Source organism: Salvelinus sp. IW2-2015, linkage group LG11 (genome assembly GCF_002910315.2).
Source record: "Salvelinus sp. IW2-2015 linkage group LG11, ASM291031v2, whole genome shotgun sequence".
Classification (NCBI taxonomy): Eukaryota; Metazoa; Chordata; class Actinopteri; order Salmoniformes; family Salmonidae; genus Salvelinus; species Salvelinus sp. IW2-2015.
The window spans coordinates 30,576,243-30,596,945 of record NC_036851.1 but is presented as its reverse complement, the minus strand read 5'-3'; the positions used below and the strand labels follow the sequence as shown (position 1 = coordinate 30,596,945).

Sequence of the window (20,703 nt, the reverse complement as noted above, 5' to 3'; positions counted from 1 at the left end):
CTGTTTTTTTGCCCTCTCACTCCTGCACTTTGACCTAAAGGAAATCATGTGCCTCTTCAGTAGTTAGTGTGTCTGTTTGTGCACCGCTGCCGTTAGGAGACAAAGGATCTGTGCTTTTATATTTGTATCAAATTTACAGTTTTACCACACTAAAGACGTTGGGGGAGTGACTGCACATACAGTAGTTAGAAAATGATGGTAAGTCTGATGTGTAGTATGTTGTAGTCTGATAAGACAGTTTATCTACGGTTCCTGGTCATCATGTGATAGGCTGTCGGTCAGAGACACACCTTTACACCTTTTGCATTTTACGTTTTAGCTGTGAAGATAATTTAAAACGCTAAAATGAATCATACTGCAAGTATTGGAATGCTGATGTTTTTGTAATCCTGAAAGTGTACTTTTGTGAGGGTGTGGTAATAATGGACATTTATCAGCACATGTGCAGGATGATATGCTACTTTAAGTTAAATGACATTCAATAGTTGTTGTTGATTTCAGGAGGAGGCTAGAGAGGGGTCACTTAGTGTGAGTGCCCAAACTATCCGGGTCACTGAGGCCGTGAGAGACGGGGATGCACTGACCTTCATAGTCATATCCCAGAAGGTAAGTAGTGTTCAGAGATAAATGAAATGGTCTCGCAGCGTAATGTTGCCACTATTTTGGAGAATGACTGATTGTCAGAACCCTACTCAGTGGGACCTTAAAGCCTTGAAGATAGCCATTAACTGAAGTCATTCAGTAATAGTATAGTGCACAATTATGGTATATACTATACATTGGTCAGTTTCTTATTTCCTTTGTTAGATACAGTGACTATAAAGTTAGTATTTTTTCTCAGTGCCTGTTATTGTGTCCACATGTGCTATAGGATCAGGAGGTTTTCAATGGCGTGCATGAATACTGTACCAAATCCACTTGTTTCCTGTTTGACTGTTGTGACATGTTCTCTCTCTCTCTCTCTCTCTCTCTCTCTCTCTCTCTCTCTCTCTCTCTCTCTCTGTATCTCTGCCTGTCTGCCTGTCTGTCTGTCCCCCCCAGTTGTCAGGCAGTGGGGAATACCATGTGGCTAGGACTCATGAGGACTTTCAGTGGTTGCAGCAGTGTCTGTTCTCTCAGGAGGTGGTGCCTGGGATACTGGGTGTCATTGTTAGTATCCCACCTCTTCCTACCTACACCTGACACATGATCAAATCCTGACACTGACCCTAACTAGCAAACCTATAAGCTTCAACAGTGACTATAGTGACTATACCAGTCTAAAGTTTGGACACACCTACTCATTCAATGGTTTTTCTTTATTTTTACTATTTTCTACATTGTAGAATAATAGTGAAGACGTCAGCAATGAAATAACACATGGAATCATGTAGTAACCAAGTGTTAAACAAATCAAAATATATTTTATATTTTAAATTCTTCAAAGTAGCCACCCTTTGCCTTGATGACAGCTTTGCACACAGCATTCTCTGATATTCCACGGCTGTAAGCCAATTCAGGGCTCGAACCATTTCAAAATGTAGCTCAATGTAGGCTAGACACCATTGCATTGGGAATTCAAGCCTCATAAAAAATACCACTATGTGACTTCTCTCTCTAGTTTCCTCCTCTACCAGCCAAACCTCAGTTGAATGCACCAACCAAAGTTCTGAAACAACTTGGTATGTATTTGTCAACAAATATATCGCTTACAGCCTTGACATCACACAGATATTTTCAATGCTTGCTAACAATGTGTTTTATTAACAGATATTAAGTTATTTTTGATAATTTGTTACAAATAATTATGTTGTATCATTAATATGTGAAAACCAATAAAAAAAATATATATGCGTAACTTACATCCAATGAAACTCTACAACGTTGTTATGCATTGGTTAGTTTCTTGTCTGATATTGTATGGGTGGCCATACCAATGTTTTTATATTGGTTTGAAGTGAAATATTTTGCTGTCTCACTGGTCTGTTGTGTAGGTTTCTTGGCCATGGGGGAGGACTGGCGTATGTACTGCATGGCACTGGAGACCTATCTCCAGCAGGTGGCAGCACACACCACGCTCAGCAAGAACAAATGCCTGGAGAACTTCCTCACTAGCTCAGAGGTGCGTTATTACCACCAAACCCTATTCTTTTTCTCCAGCTGTTTAATCCTACCCTTTTCTGAATGTCCTATCCCCTCCTGTTCAGTTTGAGTCCAATCATCTCCATGTGTTTGACCTGTGTCTTTACCAATAATGACCTGTTTGGTTTCCAACTGGCCAGTTCCAGTTGTATGTCTTGTACTTTGTAACATGGTGCATTTAGTAACTAGGGATAATTGAGTTTCCATACAATGTTTAAGAGACTGGCAAACAGTTTATTCACACTTGTTTTGTAAAGTTTATCAGCATAGGGCACTTGCCCATTGGCTATATACAGTGAATTTGGAAAGTATTCAGACCCCGTTACAGCCTTATTCTAAAATGTATTAAATATTTTTTTCCCCTCATCAGTCTACACACACTACTCCATAATGACAAAGCAAAAACAGGTTTTTAGAAATGTTGCAGATTTATAAAAAAAAAAAAACTGAGATATCACATTTCCATAAGTATTCAGACCCTTTACTCAGTACTTTGTTGAAACATATTTGGCAGTGATTACAGCCTTGAGTGTTCTTGGATATGACACTACAAGCTTGACACACTTGTATTTGGGAAGTTTCTCCCATTCTTCTCTGCAGATCCTCTCAAGCGCTGTCAGGTTGGATGGGGAGCGTCGCTGCACAGCTATTTTCAGGTTTCTCCAGAGATGTTCAATTAGGTTCAGGTCTGGGCTCTGGCTGGGCCATTCAAGGACATTCAGAGACTTGTTCCGAAGCCACCCCTGCGTTGTCTTGGCTGTGTGCTTAGTGTCGTTGTCCTGTTGGAAGGTGAACCCTTACCCCAGTCTGAGGTCCTGAGCACTCTGGAGCAGGTTTTCATCAAGGATCTCTCTGTACTTTATTCCGTTCATCTTTCCCTTGATCCTGACTAGTCTCCCAGTCCCTGCCACTGAAAAGCATCCCCACAGCATGATGCTGCCACCACAATGCTTCACCTTAGGGATGGTGCCAGGTTTCAATTTTGGTTTCATCAGACCAGAATATCTTGTTTCTCATGGTCTGAGAGTCCTTTAGGTGCCGTTTGGCAAACTCCAAGTGGGCTGTCATGTGCCTTTTACTGAAGAGTGGCTTCTGTGTGGCCACTACAATAAATGCATGATTGGTGGAGTGCTGCAGAGATGGTTGTTCTTCTGGAAGGTTCTCCCCTCTCCACAGAGGAATTCTAAGCTCTGTCAGTGACCATTGTGTTCTTAGTCACCTCTCTGACCAAGGCCCTTCTCCCCCAATTACTCAGTTTGGCCGGGCAGCCAGCTCTAGGAAGAGTCTTGGTGGTTCCAAACTTCTTCCATCTAAGAATGATGGAGGCCACTGTTTTCTTGGGGACCTTCAATGCTGCAGACATTTTTTGGTACCCTTCCCCTTGCCTCGACACAATCCTGTCTTGGAGCGCTACAGACAATTTCTTCGACCTCATGGCTTGGGTTTTGCTCTGACATGCACTGGCAACTGTGGAACCTTATATAGACAGAGGTGTGCCTTTCAAATCATGTTCAATCAATTGAATTTACCACAGATCGACTCCAATCAAGTTGTAGAAACATAAGGACGTGTCAAAAACACATGATCTTACTCAGCCAAGATATTGTAGTCACCCTGCTTTATAAGCATGGATATCGACTCTTGAGCATGCTTTTGTGGTACAGTTGATTTCCACAGGGCTACGGGCCAGAAAGTTGAAGGTTCGAGCCGCACTCCCTTCCTGTTTCATTACAATTTATTAAGAAGCTGTAGATAGATGGCCGTCTGATTTGAGTCTATGGGAGTGTGCTGAAGTAGACCATTGTAGGATCTGACTTTGACAAATGACAATGTTGTCTGTATCTAACCAAGGGCAAGAGAACAGACCTCAGAAACATTTCACACACTGCACTAAAGTGTAGCTTCAGTCGATGTCATTGTCAGACTGATTTTCTTGTTCACAAAGACCACAATGTGTGATTTCTCCATTACACCAAAGAGAAAGTAGTTAACTGGTTTTGACAGAAGGTTGAGGTTGTTTTCACAGAGATTGTTGTCTGTGACACACTCCGATAATACATTTGTTTTAACCTGTTTTAATGTTGTCAATGTGGAGAAAGATGAGTTGCTCAGGATGTACCAGCTATTTGGCAGAAAGATACTGTCTGAAAAAAAAATTCTGAAGTTCTCCTTCTTTATTTCAAAGAAGTTTACAGATCTAAAAAAATTGCACAACAGCAAAATAAAAAGGGAACTAGGTCAACTTACAGCCATATAGGGTGCTTTGTGTGTCTCTGCTACACAAAAACAAACATGCCTTCTTGTTATTTCACTAATCTTACTCATCTCTTCTCTAGAGTGTTTGGTTGATTAACATCTGATCTCCTGTGAACAGCTCAGCACTGAACTTGTCTTACTGAGGTGGAGAGTGAAACATATTTACAGTCAAGAGTGCCAGATAAAACCACATGATACTGGACACAATATGAGATCTCTCTGCAGTATAAGGCTGTGAGCCAGTTGTAGGCCTACTGTATAGTGGCTCTCAGAGGATCTGCCTATCTTGATGCTGGCGTACTCTGTTTCACCACTACTCCAGACTTACTGCTGCTCTCCGCTTTCCTTTCATGTGGTCGATGGTGGAGTATGTGACTGAGGGATTCTCCTGTAGAGAGGGACAATTACAAACACAAGATACATTCAGATGAACTGTGCGCGCTGCTGCTAAAATCTAGAAGGCACAACTATTTTAATTCCCACAAGGCCAATTTAAAGTTTATACTAGCGCACACATTCTCTTACACTAACGTCTTTTCGTCAACAGCAGTGTTTCTGTCAGAAATTGTGGAGTACAATGCAGAGGGATCATCCTAGAGAAGAGATACAATGAGACTTGCACACCATCATTAAACAAATAACACTGATTACTACATAGGATATAATACTTCAAGGCTTGATTTTTCCACTGAAACTGAGGCAATTTAATTCAGTAACATTCTCAGTGTTTCATTTGACGTGCATTATTTTATCTCATCCTTTTGCTTTCCTCCTGTTTGGCTCCCACTATTTTTCTTCTCCGTGTTTTTCTTCCATAGGGGTCAAGGGATTCACTATCTGAACTCATATTTAACAATGACAACAATATTTTTCATCTGGTAGTTTTAACTGTGTGTTAAAGTACCTTTGTTCCTCTTGTTTATGTACAGAGCCACTCCAGCGATGATCAGTATGGCTGGTAGAACAGACAGTAAGATGTAGAGGATTGTATTGGGGTCAGAGGATGAAGGTTGAGCTTCTCCTGAAGTCCCCCCTGAGTTCCTTCCCGGACATGAACATGTTCTGTCAGTGTAACTGAGATGGCATGGGAAGTTGCATGAGTGCTACAGCAAAGGATTACTTACACTTATGCAGTAGAGACTAAGAGAGCAGGCTTGGTCATGTGATTTATTACAGATGTAATTTGATAGTTGAAACATCATTTGAGATTGTCAGACAGAGCAGTGAAAATGTACCTTTTGACAGATATACAGTATGAATATGTAAGGTTTTTGCTAGAATATCTAGCTCATATAGTATAATTTCAGCTTGTACTAACCTTGAGATGAAGTTGTTACGACATTTGTTGTGGCGTGTCCTTTGGGTTGATCTGTTGGGTGTTTGGTGGTAGTGGGTGTTTGGGTTGATCTGTTGGGTGTTTGGTGGTAGTGGGTGTTTGGGTTGATCTGTTGGGTGTTTGGTGGTAGTGGGTGTTTGGGTTGATCTGTTGGGTGTTTGGTGGTAGTGGGTGTTTGGGTTGATCTGTTCCTAACCAAGGAAGTTATCATTAGTGTAGTTAGTTAAAATAGTTTTGAAATAGTTTAACATGGCAATGAGCCAAAAATAATAATAATGGCAATTTCAGCCACACCCATTGCTGACAGGTAATGTTTCTGTTTCAACATGACATGACAATGCCTCCGTGCACAATGCGAGGTCCATAAATAAATAGTTTATTGAGATCGGTGTGGAAGAACTTCCCTGGCCTGCACAGAGCCCTGACCTCAACACCATCAACACGCTTCTCCCTACTTCCACTCTCAATGCAGATGCAATGAATGAGTAGCCAAGTGTATCGACAGCCCTGTGTTGTTATTATTATTAGCAGCTCGTCATGTCTATTTTAATATCGAGGAGTATTTCACTTTCTCTGGTCATAGGACCAACATGAATTTGTGCACGAGACAGATACGGTGCGACTCGAGTTTCACCATTAGGTGGAAGACTGCCCCCTCTCTCTGGTCAGTCTCACTGGAGGAAAAGGAGAGAGCAAAGACCGTGAGAGGTGGACCCCTCTGCTTCTCTCTCCCTCCTGAGACTAATGCAGTGTTCAAAACAACTCAAATCTTAGACTTCAATGCTGGTAACTGGTAACTCTGAAAAAAGAGAAACTATTTTTCACAGACGGATAACAGTTATCCAACTCTGAATTCCAAGTCAGAAACTCTGGCATCTTTCTAGAGATGCGACTATGACGCTGATGTCATGGTTTGACCTCTCCCCCCCATTTCCCAGTTGTCTTGAAAGCACCATGACCATCAGATGCAGGTACCATCAATCCAGTCAAATAAAAAAGCGAACTATTTGTATATTATTTTAATTTATGCCCAGCTGTGCCTCGCAAGTGCTACACCAACTGATCTATTTCGTTAAGTGTTGGTCCTGAGCTGAAATAAAATATCCCAGACATTTTCCATATGCACAAAAAGCTTATTTCTCAAAAATGTTGTTCACAAATTTGTTTACATCCCTGTTAGTGAGCATTTCTCCTTTGCCAAGATAATCCACCCACCCACCATATCAAGAGTTGATTAAAAGGCACGATCATTACACAGGTGCACCTTGTGCTTAGGACAATAAAAGGCCACTCTAAAATGTGCAGTTTTTTCACACAACACAAATGCCACAAATGTCTCAAGTTTTAAAGGAGCGTGCAATTATCATGCTGACTGTAGGAATGTCCATCAGAGCTGTTTCCAGAGAATCTAATGTTAATTTCTCTAACATAAACCGCCTCCAACGTTGTTTTAGAGAATTTGGCAGTACATCCAACCGTGAAGTGTGCTCTTCACAGATTCATCCCGGTTTCAACTGTACCAGGCAGCCAGCGCGTATGGCATCGTATGGGTGAGCGGTTTGCTGATCAACGTTGTGAACAGAGTGCCCCTTTGTGGAGATGGGATTATGGTATGGGCAGGCATAAGCTGCAAACAACGATGCACAGAGATACCGTGACGAGATCCTGAGGCCCATTGTCGTGCCATTCATCCGCCGCCATCACCTCATGTTTCAGAATGATAATGCACGGCCCCATGTCTCAAGAATCTGTACACAATTCTTGGAAGCTGAAAATGTCCCAGTTCTTCCATGGCCTGCATACTCACCAGATACGTCACCCATTGAGCATGTTTGGGATTCACTGGATCGACGTGTACGACACTGTTCCAGTTCCCGCCAATATTCAACCTCACACAGCCATTGAAGAGGAGTGGGACAGCATTCCACAGGCCACAATCAACAGCTGGATCATCTCTGTGCGAAGGAGATGTCTCGCTGCATGAGGCAAATGGTGGTCATACCAGATACTGACTGGTTTTCTGATCCGTGCCTTTTTTTTAAGGTATCTGTGACCAACAGATGCATCTGTATTCCCAGTCATGTAAAATCCATAGATTAGAGACTAATGAATTTATATAAACTGCCTGATTTCCTTATGAACTGCAACAAAAATCTTTGAAATTGTTGGGTTTTATATTTTTGTTCAGAGTAATATGGTCTGAGAAGAACAGCATTGGCAGGCCAGGCATATAGCCAATATGCTGTGATAATGTATTAGGCCTACTGCACAAACTTCATTCCTACAGAACTGTTTTTATTAGGTTAACGTAATTTTTTAAAAGTCATGTTAAAAAACAAATCTGAGCGGTAGATCTTGCCTTTTTGACTGCGAAAGTGACCGTGACTCAGAAAAGGTTGGTGACCACTGATGTACAGAGACTTCTGTGATAACATCATGTATGTGTTGATTATGATGATAATGATAATGATGAGATTATGATAATCAATGGCTTACCTTTAACAATGAGTCGGAGGTTTTGAAATTGTGTGTCACTGATTCTACACATGTAATCTTCTTGATCCCATTGGTGAGGTTTGAGAGGACGAGAGAGAGGATCTCAGTATTAAACATCTTCACCCTGTTTTTTTTCTGGGTTGATAGTCTGAGTTCTGTGCATCTCTGACTTTAGACCATGTGAAGCTGGAAGATAAGTAAGCCCCTCAGCCCTCGTTTTTGGTCGACCTTATGAGTGTACAGTTACTGTTCACTTCGGGGCCTGAAACGCCCCATAATTCAATTCGCAATGATTGTACATCCGCTAAGGAAAGTTTGCCAAAACCTCAACGTCAATATGGAGAAGTTAACATATGTAAGTAAAAGATCATGTAAATAAATTAGAAATTGTGCTACTAATGCACATGGCTGCACAAACACATCTCGTAAAAGTAATGATATTTTTGTTTGGTTAGCTTTTGGAAATTATATAAATAAAACATTTTCCTTCTTCAGAAGTTCCAGCTAGGCAGGCTAACGTCAGTTAGCTAATTAATTTGCTAGCTATCATACAGTAGGCGTATATTAATAATTCTATATTTAATGTAAGTAGACATGCAATCATAATTGACTGTAGCGCATATAAAGCACCCACAAGCTACCAGTGGCTGAAAACACAATCATTGCGGGATGAAAGAGCGACGAATTTCTGGGCAAGGGCGGTCCATTTAAAAATCATTCCTCCCTCGCCCTACACTTCTGATGATGTCATGACACGTCATCAGAAGTATCCACTTTAATTTGAGGGCTGATGGGGAGAGGGTGTGTCTGTTAAGTGTTTGGAATACAGCCCAAGTCTCAAGGCTTAAAAATCCTTCTTTACCCTGGCTCCTCCCATTCATCTACACTGATTGAAGTGAATTTAACAGGTTACCTCAATAAGGGATCATAGCTTTCACCTGGATTCACCTGGTCACGGAAAGAGCAGGTGTTCCTAGTGTTTTGTACACTCAGTGACTATATATAGTGCCTTCAGAATGTATTTTTTTTATTTAACTAGGCAAGTCAGTTAAGAACAAATTCTTATTTACAATGACTGCCTAGGAACAGTGGGTTAACTGCCTAGTTCTTGACCAGGTTTGCACACACTGCAGCAGGGATTTTGGCCCACTCCTCCATACATACCTTCTCCAGATCCTTCAGGTTTCGGGGCTGTCGCTGGGCAATACGGACTTTCAGCTCCCTCCAAAGATTTTCTATTGGGTTCAGGTCTGGAGACTGGCTAGGCCACTCCAGGACCTTGAGATGCTTTTTACGGAGCCACTCCTTAGTTGCCCTGGCTGTGTGTTTCGGGTCGTTGTCATGCTGGAAGACCCAGCCACAACCCATTTTCAATGCTCTTACTGAGGGAAGGAGGTTGTTGGCCAAGATCTCGCGATACATGGCCCATCCATCCTCCCCTCAATACGGTGGAGTCGTCCTGTCCCCTTTGCAGAAAAGCATCCCCAAAGAATGATGTTTCCACCTCCATGCTTCATGATTGGGATGGTGTTCTTGGGGTTGTACTCATCCTTCTTCTTCCTCCAAACACGGCGAGTGGAGTTTAAACCAAAAAGCTCTATTTTTGTCTCATCAGACCACATGACCTTCTCCCATTCCTCCTCTGGATCATCCAGATGGTCATTGGCAAACTTCAGACGGGCTTGGACATGCGCTGGCTTGAGCAGGGGGACCTTGCGTGCGCTGCAGGATTTTAATCCATGACGGCGTAGTGTGTTACTAATGGTTTTCTTTGAGACTGTGGTCCCAGCTCTCTTCAGGTCATTGACCAGGTCCTGTCGTGTAGTTCTGGGCTGATCCCTCACCTTCCTCATGATCATTGATGCCCCACGAGGTGAGATCTTGCATGGAGCCCCAGACCGAGGGTGATTGACCGTCATCTTGAACTTCTTCCATTTTCTAATAATTGCAACAACAGTTGTTGCCTTCTCACCAAGCTGCTTGCCTATTGTCTTGTAGCCCATCCCAGCCTTGTGCAGGTCTACAATTTTATCCCTGATGTCCTTACACAGCTCTCTGGTCTTGGCCATTGTGGAGAGGTTGGAGTCTGTTTGATTGAGTGTGTGGACAGGTGTCTTTTATACAGGTAACGAGTTCAAACAGGTGCAGTTAATACAGGTAATGAGTGGAGAACAGGAGGGCTTCTTAAAGAAAAACTAACAGGTCTGTGAGAGCCGGTTGGTAGGTGATCAAATACTTATGTCATGCAATAAAATGCAAATTAATTACTTAAAAATCATACAATGTGATTTTCCGGATTTTTGTTTTAGATTCCGTCTCACAGTTGAAGTGTACCTATGATAAAAATTACAGACCTCTACATGCTTTGTAAGTAGGAAAACCTGCAAAATCGGCAGTGTATCAAATACTTGTTCTCCCCACTATATATATATATTATCTCTGTGGTATCTTGTATCTGTATAGGGTGAACTCTAATTACTCTCAAAAATGTTTTATGGTCCTATCAGGAATTCTGTCATATTTACATTGGTCTCATCCTCCACACAAGCCTCTAAATGCTGTGACACCTTGTGGAGATTGGGCCTTGGTGGTCAGGTTACACTGTAAACTTGGTATTGTTTGATAGATTGGTCAATGGTGGTTGGTCTTGGGTTGAAAGTTTACACCTTCAGATGTTATAAATGGAATGAAATGCCTTTGTTTTCTCTCTTATCCTGTATCCAGTATCCTAGGCTTCTAGGACTCTGGCCTACTAAGCATCACTTTGTCCATGCTTTGCCTGTAAATTAACTTTATAATCTATATGCCTAGAATAATCCTTTGTTAAAGTCAGTATTGCCTCGTAACTTAAGCTTTATGTCTTGTATGTGAACCCATTCATTTTGCAAAGTTATTAAATAATACTTGCTTTGATATTCACTTCTCATGACCATTCCTTGATCTTAGTCAGCTAAATGCAGAAGACTTGATTGCACATGGTTCAACTGTCGTCTCTTGCATTTTGCTAATTATCTTTATGGTCTAAGATAAACATTTGAATAGGCTAATTACTTATTCTTATGAGTTGCACTTGAGGTATTTATAATATCATATACACTGTATATACACATGTCAAATATTACTGCCCACTACAGGATCACAGACTGGCCTGTGTCGGCAGTGATCTCTTGCTGTGTGTTGTTAGTTCCTGACAGAGTACAGCTTGCAAATGCACAGTGTAAAAATCTTTAGATTACGTTTCAAATTCAGGATTCTGCATGTACTGTGTTTGTAAGCAATCAAATATACAACTAGTGCCTCATAACAGAATCCTTTGCAGTTGCACTGATGATCAAATGAAATGTTAAGCTCTTACTTTTAACAGCTAAGCAAGGGCACTGTTTGTTACACAAACTGACAGTTAAATGAATGTGTTGATAAACACAGCAGATAAACGCAACAAGTAACACATCTTGTGCTTGTGATTCTTCAGATTTACTGATTTAATCTGCAATATATTCTACTTTGTATCTTTCAACAGCACATACAGTATAGTGTACGTGGTGTATATTGTTTTTTTGCATACACCTTATCTGATTTATTTTGTAAGTTGTTTGTCTCCATTACATTAAATACCCCACACATGTAAAGATACTCTACCTGCAGTGAAATGAAGGAGAGAGCTGATCAGGCACCGAGGTCCACATGACTACTGTGTCCTGATGTTYAGAGATACAGTATGCTGTAAACCAAAATAGACTGTTTGTTCAGTGTGTTTTAAGTGTTAAAAGAAACAGAAACTTTCATCTCTAGGAGACAGAACGCGTCTCCTTCCTGAGCGGTATGACGGCTGCGTGGTCCCATGGTGTTTATACTTATGTACTATTGTTTGTACAGATGAACGTGGTACCTTCAGGCTTTTGGAAATTGCTCCAAAGGATGAACCAGACTTGTGGAGGTCTACAATCTTTTTCTGAGGTCTGATGTCAAGCAAAGAGGCACTGAGTTTGAAAGTAGGCCTTGAAATACATCCACAGGTACACCTCCAATTGACTCAAATGATGTCAATTAGCCTATCAGAAGCTTCTAAAGCCATGACATAATTTTCTGGAATTTTCCATCAGTTTAAAGGCACAGTCAACTTAGTGTATGTAAACTTCTGACCAACTGGAAGTGTGATACAGTGAATTATAAGTGAAATAATCTGTCTGTAAACAATTGTTGGAAAAATTACTTGTGTGATGCACAAAGTAGATGTCCTAACCGATTTGCCAAAACAAAATATTGTGGAGTAGTTGAAAAATTAGTTTTAATGACTCCAACCTAAGTGTATGTAAACTTCCGACTTCAACTGTATATACTAGGTGGTGTCAGAGGAAAGCCCAAAATATTGTCAAAGACTCCAGTCACCCAAATCATAGACTCTGCTACCTCACGGCAAGCGGTACCGGAGCTTCAAGTGTAGGACTAAAAGGCTCCTTGCCAGCTTCTACCCACAAGCCATAAGACTGCTGAACAATTAATCAAATGGCCACCGGACTATTATATTGACCACCCCCCCCCCCGATTTGTTTTTACACTGCTGCTACTCGCTGTTTATTATCTATGCATAGTCACTTCACCCCTACCTACATGTACAAATTACCTCGACTAACCTGTACCCCTGCACATTGACTCCTCATCGGTACCCCCTGTATATAGCCTCGTTATTGTTATTTTATTGTGTTACTTTTTTATAATATTTTATTTTATTTGGTAAATATTTTCTTAAGTCTTTCTTGAACTGCACTGTTGGTTAAGGGCTTGTAAGTAAGAATTTCACGGTAAGGTCTAAACCTGTTGTATTCGGCGCATGTGACAAATAAAGTTTGATTCAATATAATGAAATGATTTACTCGTACCCTTAATCTGTCCCTTTCGTGTGTGTGTGTGTGTGTGTGTGMGGGGGGGGGGGGGTTGGGTATGCATACGTGGGTGTGCTCCAGCCCCCAGGTCGTCAGAGGGTGAGGAAGGGTATCTTCAATCGCCTGAGCCAGGCCATGGAAGGGATGAGGAAGGAGGGCCACAAGGTACCTCAGTATAATATACTGGACAATTAAAACCTAACCCTGCACCTTCCACATGTCACTCTAAGGACAAACAAGATCTAATCACATCCATATACATTAACCAGACAATACTGTATGTGTTCAGCACAACATCCACAATAGCTGAAAGTGTTGAGAAGATTTGTGTGTTGTCAGATTGTCCAAAGTGAATCAGTACATTCCTTTCTGTCTCCAGGATGTGGATGACTTTTTTCAGACTGAGCGTGATAACAACTTAACCCTCACTGGGTGCTCCAAATCAGCAACAGAGGTTAGTGCTCTGTACCATTCTCTCTCTCTCTCTTGGCCTGTTTTGGTTGTCTGCAGCCCTTCTTATATCTTCTCTTTTTCCAGAGGTTCATTGATGTGGTGCTGACAGAACAAAGTAAGACATTTTGAGTCAGAGTGAGGTTGCGATCGAGTGTGTTGTGGCTAAACAAAGTTTTAGAAGTTACATGTGTTTGTGGTTTCTGCTGCTATTGCTTACCATGTGTGTTTCCCCAGAACTAGCAGTGGCTTGTGGACACTTCTCAACCGCTCTGCATCTCTGTGTGGAGCAGGAAGAAGACTCGGCTGTCCTGGCCTTCTCAAAGTGAGAGAACCACACCATAGATGTCATATCTACATTTACATAGAATAAACCAGAGGTATTCAAAGTTGGGGTTTCGACCCTAACTGCAGTGGGGTTGCCAGAATTAAACAATAGGATAAAGAATATTTATATATATATATATATATATATATATAGTTGAAGTCGGAAGTTTACATACACTTAGGTTGGAGTCATTCAAACTTGTTTTTCAACCACTCCACAAATGTCTTMTTAACCTGTATGGGATTGGTGGAACCCCTCGCCAACAGCCAATGAAATTGCAGGGCGCCAAATTCAATCAACCGAAATCTCATAAATCAAATTTCTCAAACATACAAGTATTAGGCACCATTTTAAAGATAAAATTCTCATCAATCCAGCCACAGTGTCTGATTTCAAAAAAGCTTTACAGCGAACGCTCCACAAACGATTATGTTAGGTCACCACCTAACATGCTGTGTTTTTCTGAAAAACACAGCAATTTTTCCAGCCAAAGAGAGTTGTCACAAAAAGCAGAAATATAGATAAAATTAATCACTAACCTCTGATGATCTTCATCAGATGACACTCATAGGACTTCATGTCCTTTATTTGTTCGATAAAGTGAATATTTATATCCAAAAATCTCATTTTACATTGGCGTGTTATGTTCAGTAGTTTCAAAACATGCTATGATTTTGCAGAGAGCCACATCAATTCACAGAAATACTCATTATAAACATTGATAATAGATACAACTATTATACATGGAACTTTAGATAAACTTATCCTAAATGCAACCGCTGTGTCAGATTTCAAAAAACTTTACGGAAAAAGCATAATCTGAGTACGGCGCTCAGAGCCCAAAACAGCCAAAGAAATATCCGCAATATTGTGCAGTCAACATTAGTCAGAAATAGCATTATAAATATTCACTTACCTTTGATCTTCATCAGAATGCACTCCCAGGAATCCCAGTTCCACAATAAATGTTTGATTTGTTCGATAAAGTTCATAATTTATGTCCAAACTCCTCCTTTTGTTAGGGCGTTTAGTAAACAAATCGAAACTCACGAGGCGCTGGCAAGTCCAGCGGAAATGTCGGACGAAAATTCCAAAAAGTTATATTACTGGTCGTAGAAACATATCAAACGATGTATAGAGTCAATCTTTAGGATGTTTTTATCATAAATGTTCAATAATGTCCCAACCGGAGGATTCCTTTGTCTGTAGAAAAGCCATGGAACGAGAGCTACTTCTCACATGAACGAGCGTCAAGAGTTTGTGGCACTCTGCTAGACCACTGACTCAAAGAGCCCTTATGAGCCCATCCTTTACAGTAGAAGCCTCAAACAAGTTTCTAAAGACGGTTGACATCTAGTGGAAGCCTTAGGAAGTGCAAAATGACCCCATAGACACTATGTATTCGATAGGCCAAGCTTTGAAAAACTACAAACCTCAGATTTCCCACTTCCTGGTTGGATTTTTCTCAGATTTTCGCCTGCCATATGAGTTCTGTTATACTCACAGACATCATTCAAACAGTTTTAGAAACTTCAGAGTGTTTTCTATCCAAATGTACTAATACTATGCATATATTAGCAACTGGGACTAAGTAGCAGGCCGTTTACTCTGGGCACACTTTTCATCCAAACGTGAAAATGCTGCCCCCTATCCATAAGAAGTTTTAACAAACTATAGTTTTGTCAAGTCGGTTAGGACATCTACTTTGTGCATGACACAAGTAATTTTTCCAACGATTGTTTACAGACAGATTATTTCACTTATAACTCACTGTATCACAATTCCAGTGGGTCAGAAGTTTACATACACTAAGTTGACTGTGCCTTTAAAGAGCTTGGAAAATTCCAGAAAATTATGTCATGGCTTTAGAAGCTTCTGATAGGCTAATTGACATAATTTGAGTCAATTGGAGGTGTACATGTGGATGTATTTCAAGGCCTACCTTCAAACTCAGTGCCTCTTTGCTTGACATCATGGGAAAATCAAAAGAAATCAGCCAAGACCTCGGAAAAAATTGTAGACCTCCACAAGTCTGGTTCGTCCTTCTGACCCACTGGGAATGTGACGAAAGAAATAAAAGCTGAAATAAATCATTCTCTCTTCTATTATTCTGACATTTCACATTCTTAAAATAAAGTGGTGATCCTAACTGACCTAAAACAGGGAATTTTTACTCAGATTAAATGTCAGGAATTGTGAAAAACTGAGTTTAAATGTATTTGGCCAAGGTGTGTGTAAATTCCCAACTTCAACTGTATTAAGAGTACAGATTATTGTATGGGACAATATACAAACATTTTTGAGAAAGATAATTAGAAAAATACTATTTTATTGAGTAAATGTACTTATTGTTTTCTTTTCATTTGGTAAGAGATTGAAATTAAATGAAGGTTAGGCCTATTTGTTGATTTAAAAATCGAAATGTACAGATTTGGTTGTGACATTAGATTTGGGGTGGGGTTGCAGTAATTTATTGGGGGGACAAAATGTGGTCCCCAGAAATTCTGGCTGAAAAAATTGGGTCCCCGTTGAAGAAGTTTGAATACCATTGCAATGAATGATCTGTCTTCACCATGTATATGGGGGGCTGTTTTTAAAGGGACTCATCTATTCCCCTATTTAATCTTGCAGGATATGTGTCAAGCTGTCTGAGGTCATAGATTCAATCAAGGTAAAATGTCATCCTCACCCTGTGGAAATATACATTTGACCAAACAACAAAAATTCAAAGGAAAAAAGACTGGGAGGATATTTCACATGATTTACCACACATGCATTGCTAATTATGTTTGTCTCTTTCTCTGTGGGCAGAGAAACTTTGAGAGTGTTGCTGAGAACAACTTGAGCACTCTGGGGCTGGGGCTGGATCTGGAGTCTCGTTGCCAAGAGGCAGAAAAGGTCAGACATCATCTTTCATTACTAGTGCCAGGAGTTTTTCCTGTCTACATGACCTGACTGGGAAAAACTCCTCGCCTTAGTGTTAGCTGCTCAGTTATTGGTGAACAACAACATTGTTCAGTATTAGTGTTGTAACTGTTAGTGCTCACAGTTTGTATTAGGACATACTGTCATTTCCATTAGGTCATGGTGGAAAAACCTCAACCCATTCAGCTGTCATAGACATAACAAATTGCACAGGAAACTCTTAACACATATTGGTGATATTAAAGGGCTCCCGAGTGTTGCAGCGGTCTAAGGCACTGCAGCTCAGTGCTAGAGGCGTCACTACAGACACCCTAATTCAAATCCAGGCTGTATCACAACCGTCCATTATTGGGAGTCCTATAGATTGCCGCACAATTGGCCCAGTGTCGTCCAGTTTTGGCCGGTGTAGGCCGTCATTGTAAATAAGAATTTGTTCTTAACTGCCTTGCCTAGTTGTTAAATAAAGGTTAAATAAAAAATGTATAAATAAAAAGTTGTTATTAAATATTATCTTTATGGATAAATAAGGTTGATCTTTGAGCCATTTGAGTGGGTTCTATTTGTAGGAGATGCTGTACAGGAGGACCTGTAAGCTTGTGGTGCTAGAAACAGCCAGCAGGAATGCAGAGAGAGCCAAGCCTGTAAAGACAGCTGCTGTAAGTGTTTTTGTTCACACAGACGGGGACACATCAGGCACTGCTTGTTCCTCATAGGTCGAGCAGGTGTCAGTAGTGCTCTCTCATCTAGAGCCAACTGCTTACATGGTTTGAGACTGTCATTCCTGCATAAAGATATCCCAGTAAAAAATATAGTTAAGTTGGTACTGGTGAACTGCAATACAAATAAACAGTGTTTACACTTTCTCCAATGTGCACTTATCAGGACTTGACTGTATATTGACTAATAGTTCTGAAACTGTGTTATGTTCTGCACTGTGTGAGTGATGTATTTTTCTCTCTGATTCAGATGGACGAATTGAAGGTGGCAGCTGAGAAGGAGTTTGATCATGTATCTGGAGTGGCTAAACAGGAGGTACATACAGCCCACAGCAGTCGCTGCCTTTCACCTCCAATGTTCACTTCATTCCGACTCTCACCTCTCCTATTAGCTGCTCTTATACAACAGACTGTTGCATTTTGTCTGCTGAGTTTTGACTGAAATATATGTTCTGTTCTATTTTATTCTAAAGTTCAGTGGCGTGTGTGTGTTCCAGATAGCAAGGTTCCACAGTACTCGTGTGGAGTTGTTACGCCAGGCTTTGATTCTGTGGTGTGAGAAGCAGCTTGAAACAGCCAGGGACACCTCCTTCCGCTACAGCGAGCACTTGCAGGCCTTCAAAGGGCTGGGGGAGTGACCACCACCGGCCAGACACACCCCCTCCCATGACTGCCACACACCCCTCTGACCCACCTGAACACAGTTTGACTGTCTGAGCACCTCACACTAAATATGTCCATGTATTGTCTATGTATGCGTCAAACCCTGCTTCCATTAAACTTGTAAATGTAAGGAAATCAGTATAATCCTTATAGCAATAATAACCCAATAGCTTTGTCTCTCTCTCACAGTCACATACTGTGTCCTTTGTCCAAACCCCCTCCCCCTCTCCTTAGCACTTTAGCAGAGAGGGAGTTGGATTGTCTCTGTCAGTATTGTGCAATGGTGCAGACATTGAGGAGAGAGATCTCTAGCCATCGCCACATCAGTAGTAAGGGTCACACAAAATAAAGCATGATGAACTGATTGCCCAACTCTCTGGCTGCCTGTGTGTGTTTCTCACTCCAGGGTCATTAATCAGTGTGTTAGACTCCGCCCAAGGACACTCCCACTCTCTCTGTATTCTGACTCTGGGACTGTTCCCTCTGCTCTTCCCTCTGTTTGGTTTATATGCTGATTCAATGACTGTTCTTTCTTCTGGTGCTTCCTCAACTAACTGTGGCTGGGCCCTAAGATGATCCTTCTATTACTGAATGTGAGTGTACTCTAGGCTGTCCAATTCAAAAAGACCACTAACTCTACCCCTTGGCACATGTTTGGATGTGTTATGTATAAGCAATATGGTAATAGTTATGGTAGGCTGGTATTGCTTAAACTTCTTCATCCTCCCAAATCTCCATAAGTGGTTGGGGGTCAATTCTGGGATGGGTCGATCCTATAACTGATCTTTGTGCTGTTCTCTCCCCTGACTCTCCACTGTGGCTGATCCCTGACTCTTGATCCCTGACTCTCCACTGTGGCTGATCCCTGACTCTTGATCCCTGACTCTCCACTGTGGCTGATCCCTGACTCTTGATCCCTGACTCTTGATCCCTGACTCTCCACTGTGGCTGATCCCTGACTCTTGATCCCTGACTCTCCACTGTGGCTGATCCCTGACTCTTGATCCCTGACTCTCCACTGTGGCTGATCCCTGACTCTTGATCCCTGACTCTTCACTCTATCACTCTTCACTCTCTTCACCCTGTGTTGACTCTGCTGGCCATATCTATGAGGATGCTGCTGTGTCTTTGAGCTTGTTTGTCTTGGACTGTAATCTGTGAGTTGTGGGGAGGAGTAAATCCCATCACAGTAATCAGGGAGAAAGGAGGAGTGCAGCATGTGGTAATCTGACAGTGAAGGAGTGTTTGGACACAGCAGAGATGGTCTTGACATCAGGCTACATACTGCTGTATTCACCGTGTTCTGGAGTCAAGATAACCCAGCCGTAAAGCCCACTGCTGCTCTCAACAGCATTGCAATTCACCTATCCCATTTCAAATACCTGTATATCCATTTTACCTGCTTGTAAATCTGCATGCTCTGATTTGGTGCATGCATTCAAGATAGTCCCAATCAGACATGTTATTGCATTTATCAGGAGTTGGCTGTATGTTCTAACTATGCATGTTTTCTGTTGGCATGTTTCCTCACTCTCCCTCTTCCTGTTTACTGGTGTTGCGGTTCCTGTTTACTGCATGTGATTAACTATCAAGGCAATTACATGCAATCCCCTGTTAGCCACTGGCATACGTTTCACTCAGTAATCTATACAGAGGTCACTGCATCATTGTTCTCGACATGTGGAATCAATTCAATCAGACTGGAATACATTCTGTGCCTGATGCTGTGAGCAGAATTTAATACAGAGCATTGTTCATTTTGTAAATCTTACCAATAATACAATTATGCTCAGAAAATCATGTGAGAATTCTGAGGTATTTAATAAACCAATGCATTTAACAATTGATTTGACATCAGATTTCTGATTTCAGTTACAACAGTTTTGTGTGTTTTTTGTGTGATGCTTTTTAACTGCTCTTATCCCCATCGCTTTGGTGCCAGTACCAAATCAATTTAATCAATAGCTAAACATTTGGTTTAACAGGTTTTATAAGAGACTAGTGCTCTAGTGCTTTAGTGGCTTGACACATTGGCTGTCATTCGTTTGTTTTTTTATATGTAAGTACTTTATCATTCCTGCACTAAACATATACAGTAACATGATTCTAACACCTCAATGTATTTGAAGATGCATAACACTGCTGAATACAACTATTTTGATTCTAATGAAATGCACAATAAAGATGTGTGAAGGTATACGTGTTTTTATTGGCTGTTGATGACTCAGTGATTTTTACCTCTGATGTTCTGAAGGCTTAAATCAATATGAGGAATATGCTCTGCTGTGTGGATACAAACCACACATCCTGAAGTATATGGATAAAGATGCATATGCTTCAAGAATACAGATGAGGGAATCCAAATGGTTGTGAGAAGATCAAACTTACTGTTCCTTGGGTGCATCATGATTTGATCATCCTGGCTCTTTTCTGTTCCAGGACCACATTATGCCAGCTGAATAATACAACAGGGAGCTATATTTACAAATGGTTTCATACATTATGTGCTAATTAGAGCACATGACTCGT

The 20,703-nt window shown here is 41.1% G+C and overlaps 1 protein-coding gene across 1 annotated transcript; it reads left to right on the top strand.

Annotated features, from left to right (window-relative positions):
* Positions 1-27: 27 nt before the first annotated feature.
* si:dkey-28n18.9 (sorting nexin-32) lies at positions 28-20,371 on the top strand. The gene is made up of 14 exons (XM_023996697.2): positions 28-198; positions 502-606; positions 1,042-1,149; positions 1,601-1,661; positions 1,974-2,101; positions 13,174-13,257; positions 13,472-13,546; positions 13,630-13,660; positions 13,780-13,867; positions 16,502-16,541; positions 16,682-16,768; positions 17,362-17,451; positions 17,762-17,827; positions 18,009-20,371. Exons 1-14 carry the CDS (start codon positions 193-195, stop codon positions 18,147-18,149), a joined length of 1,110 nt encoding a protein of 369 aa, XP_023852465.1. The 5' UTR covers positions 28-192; the 3' UTR covers positions 18,150-20,371.
* Positions 20,372-20,703: the final 332 nt, after the last annotated feature.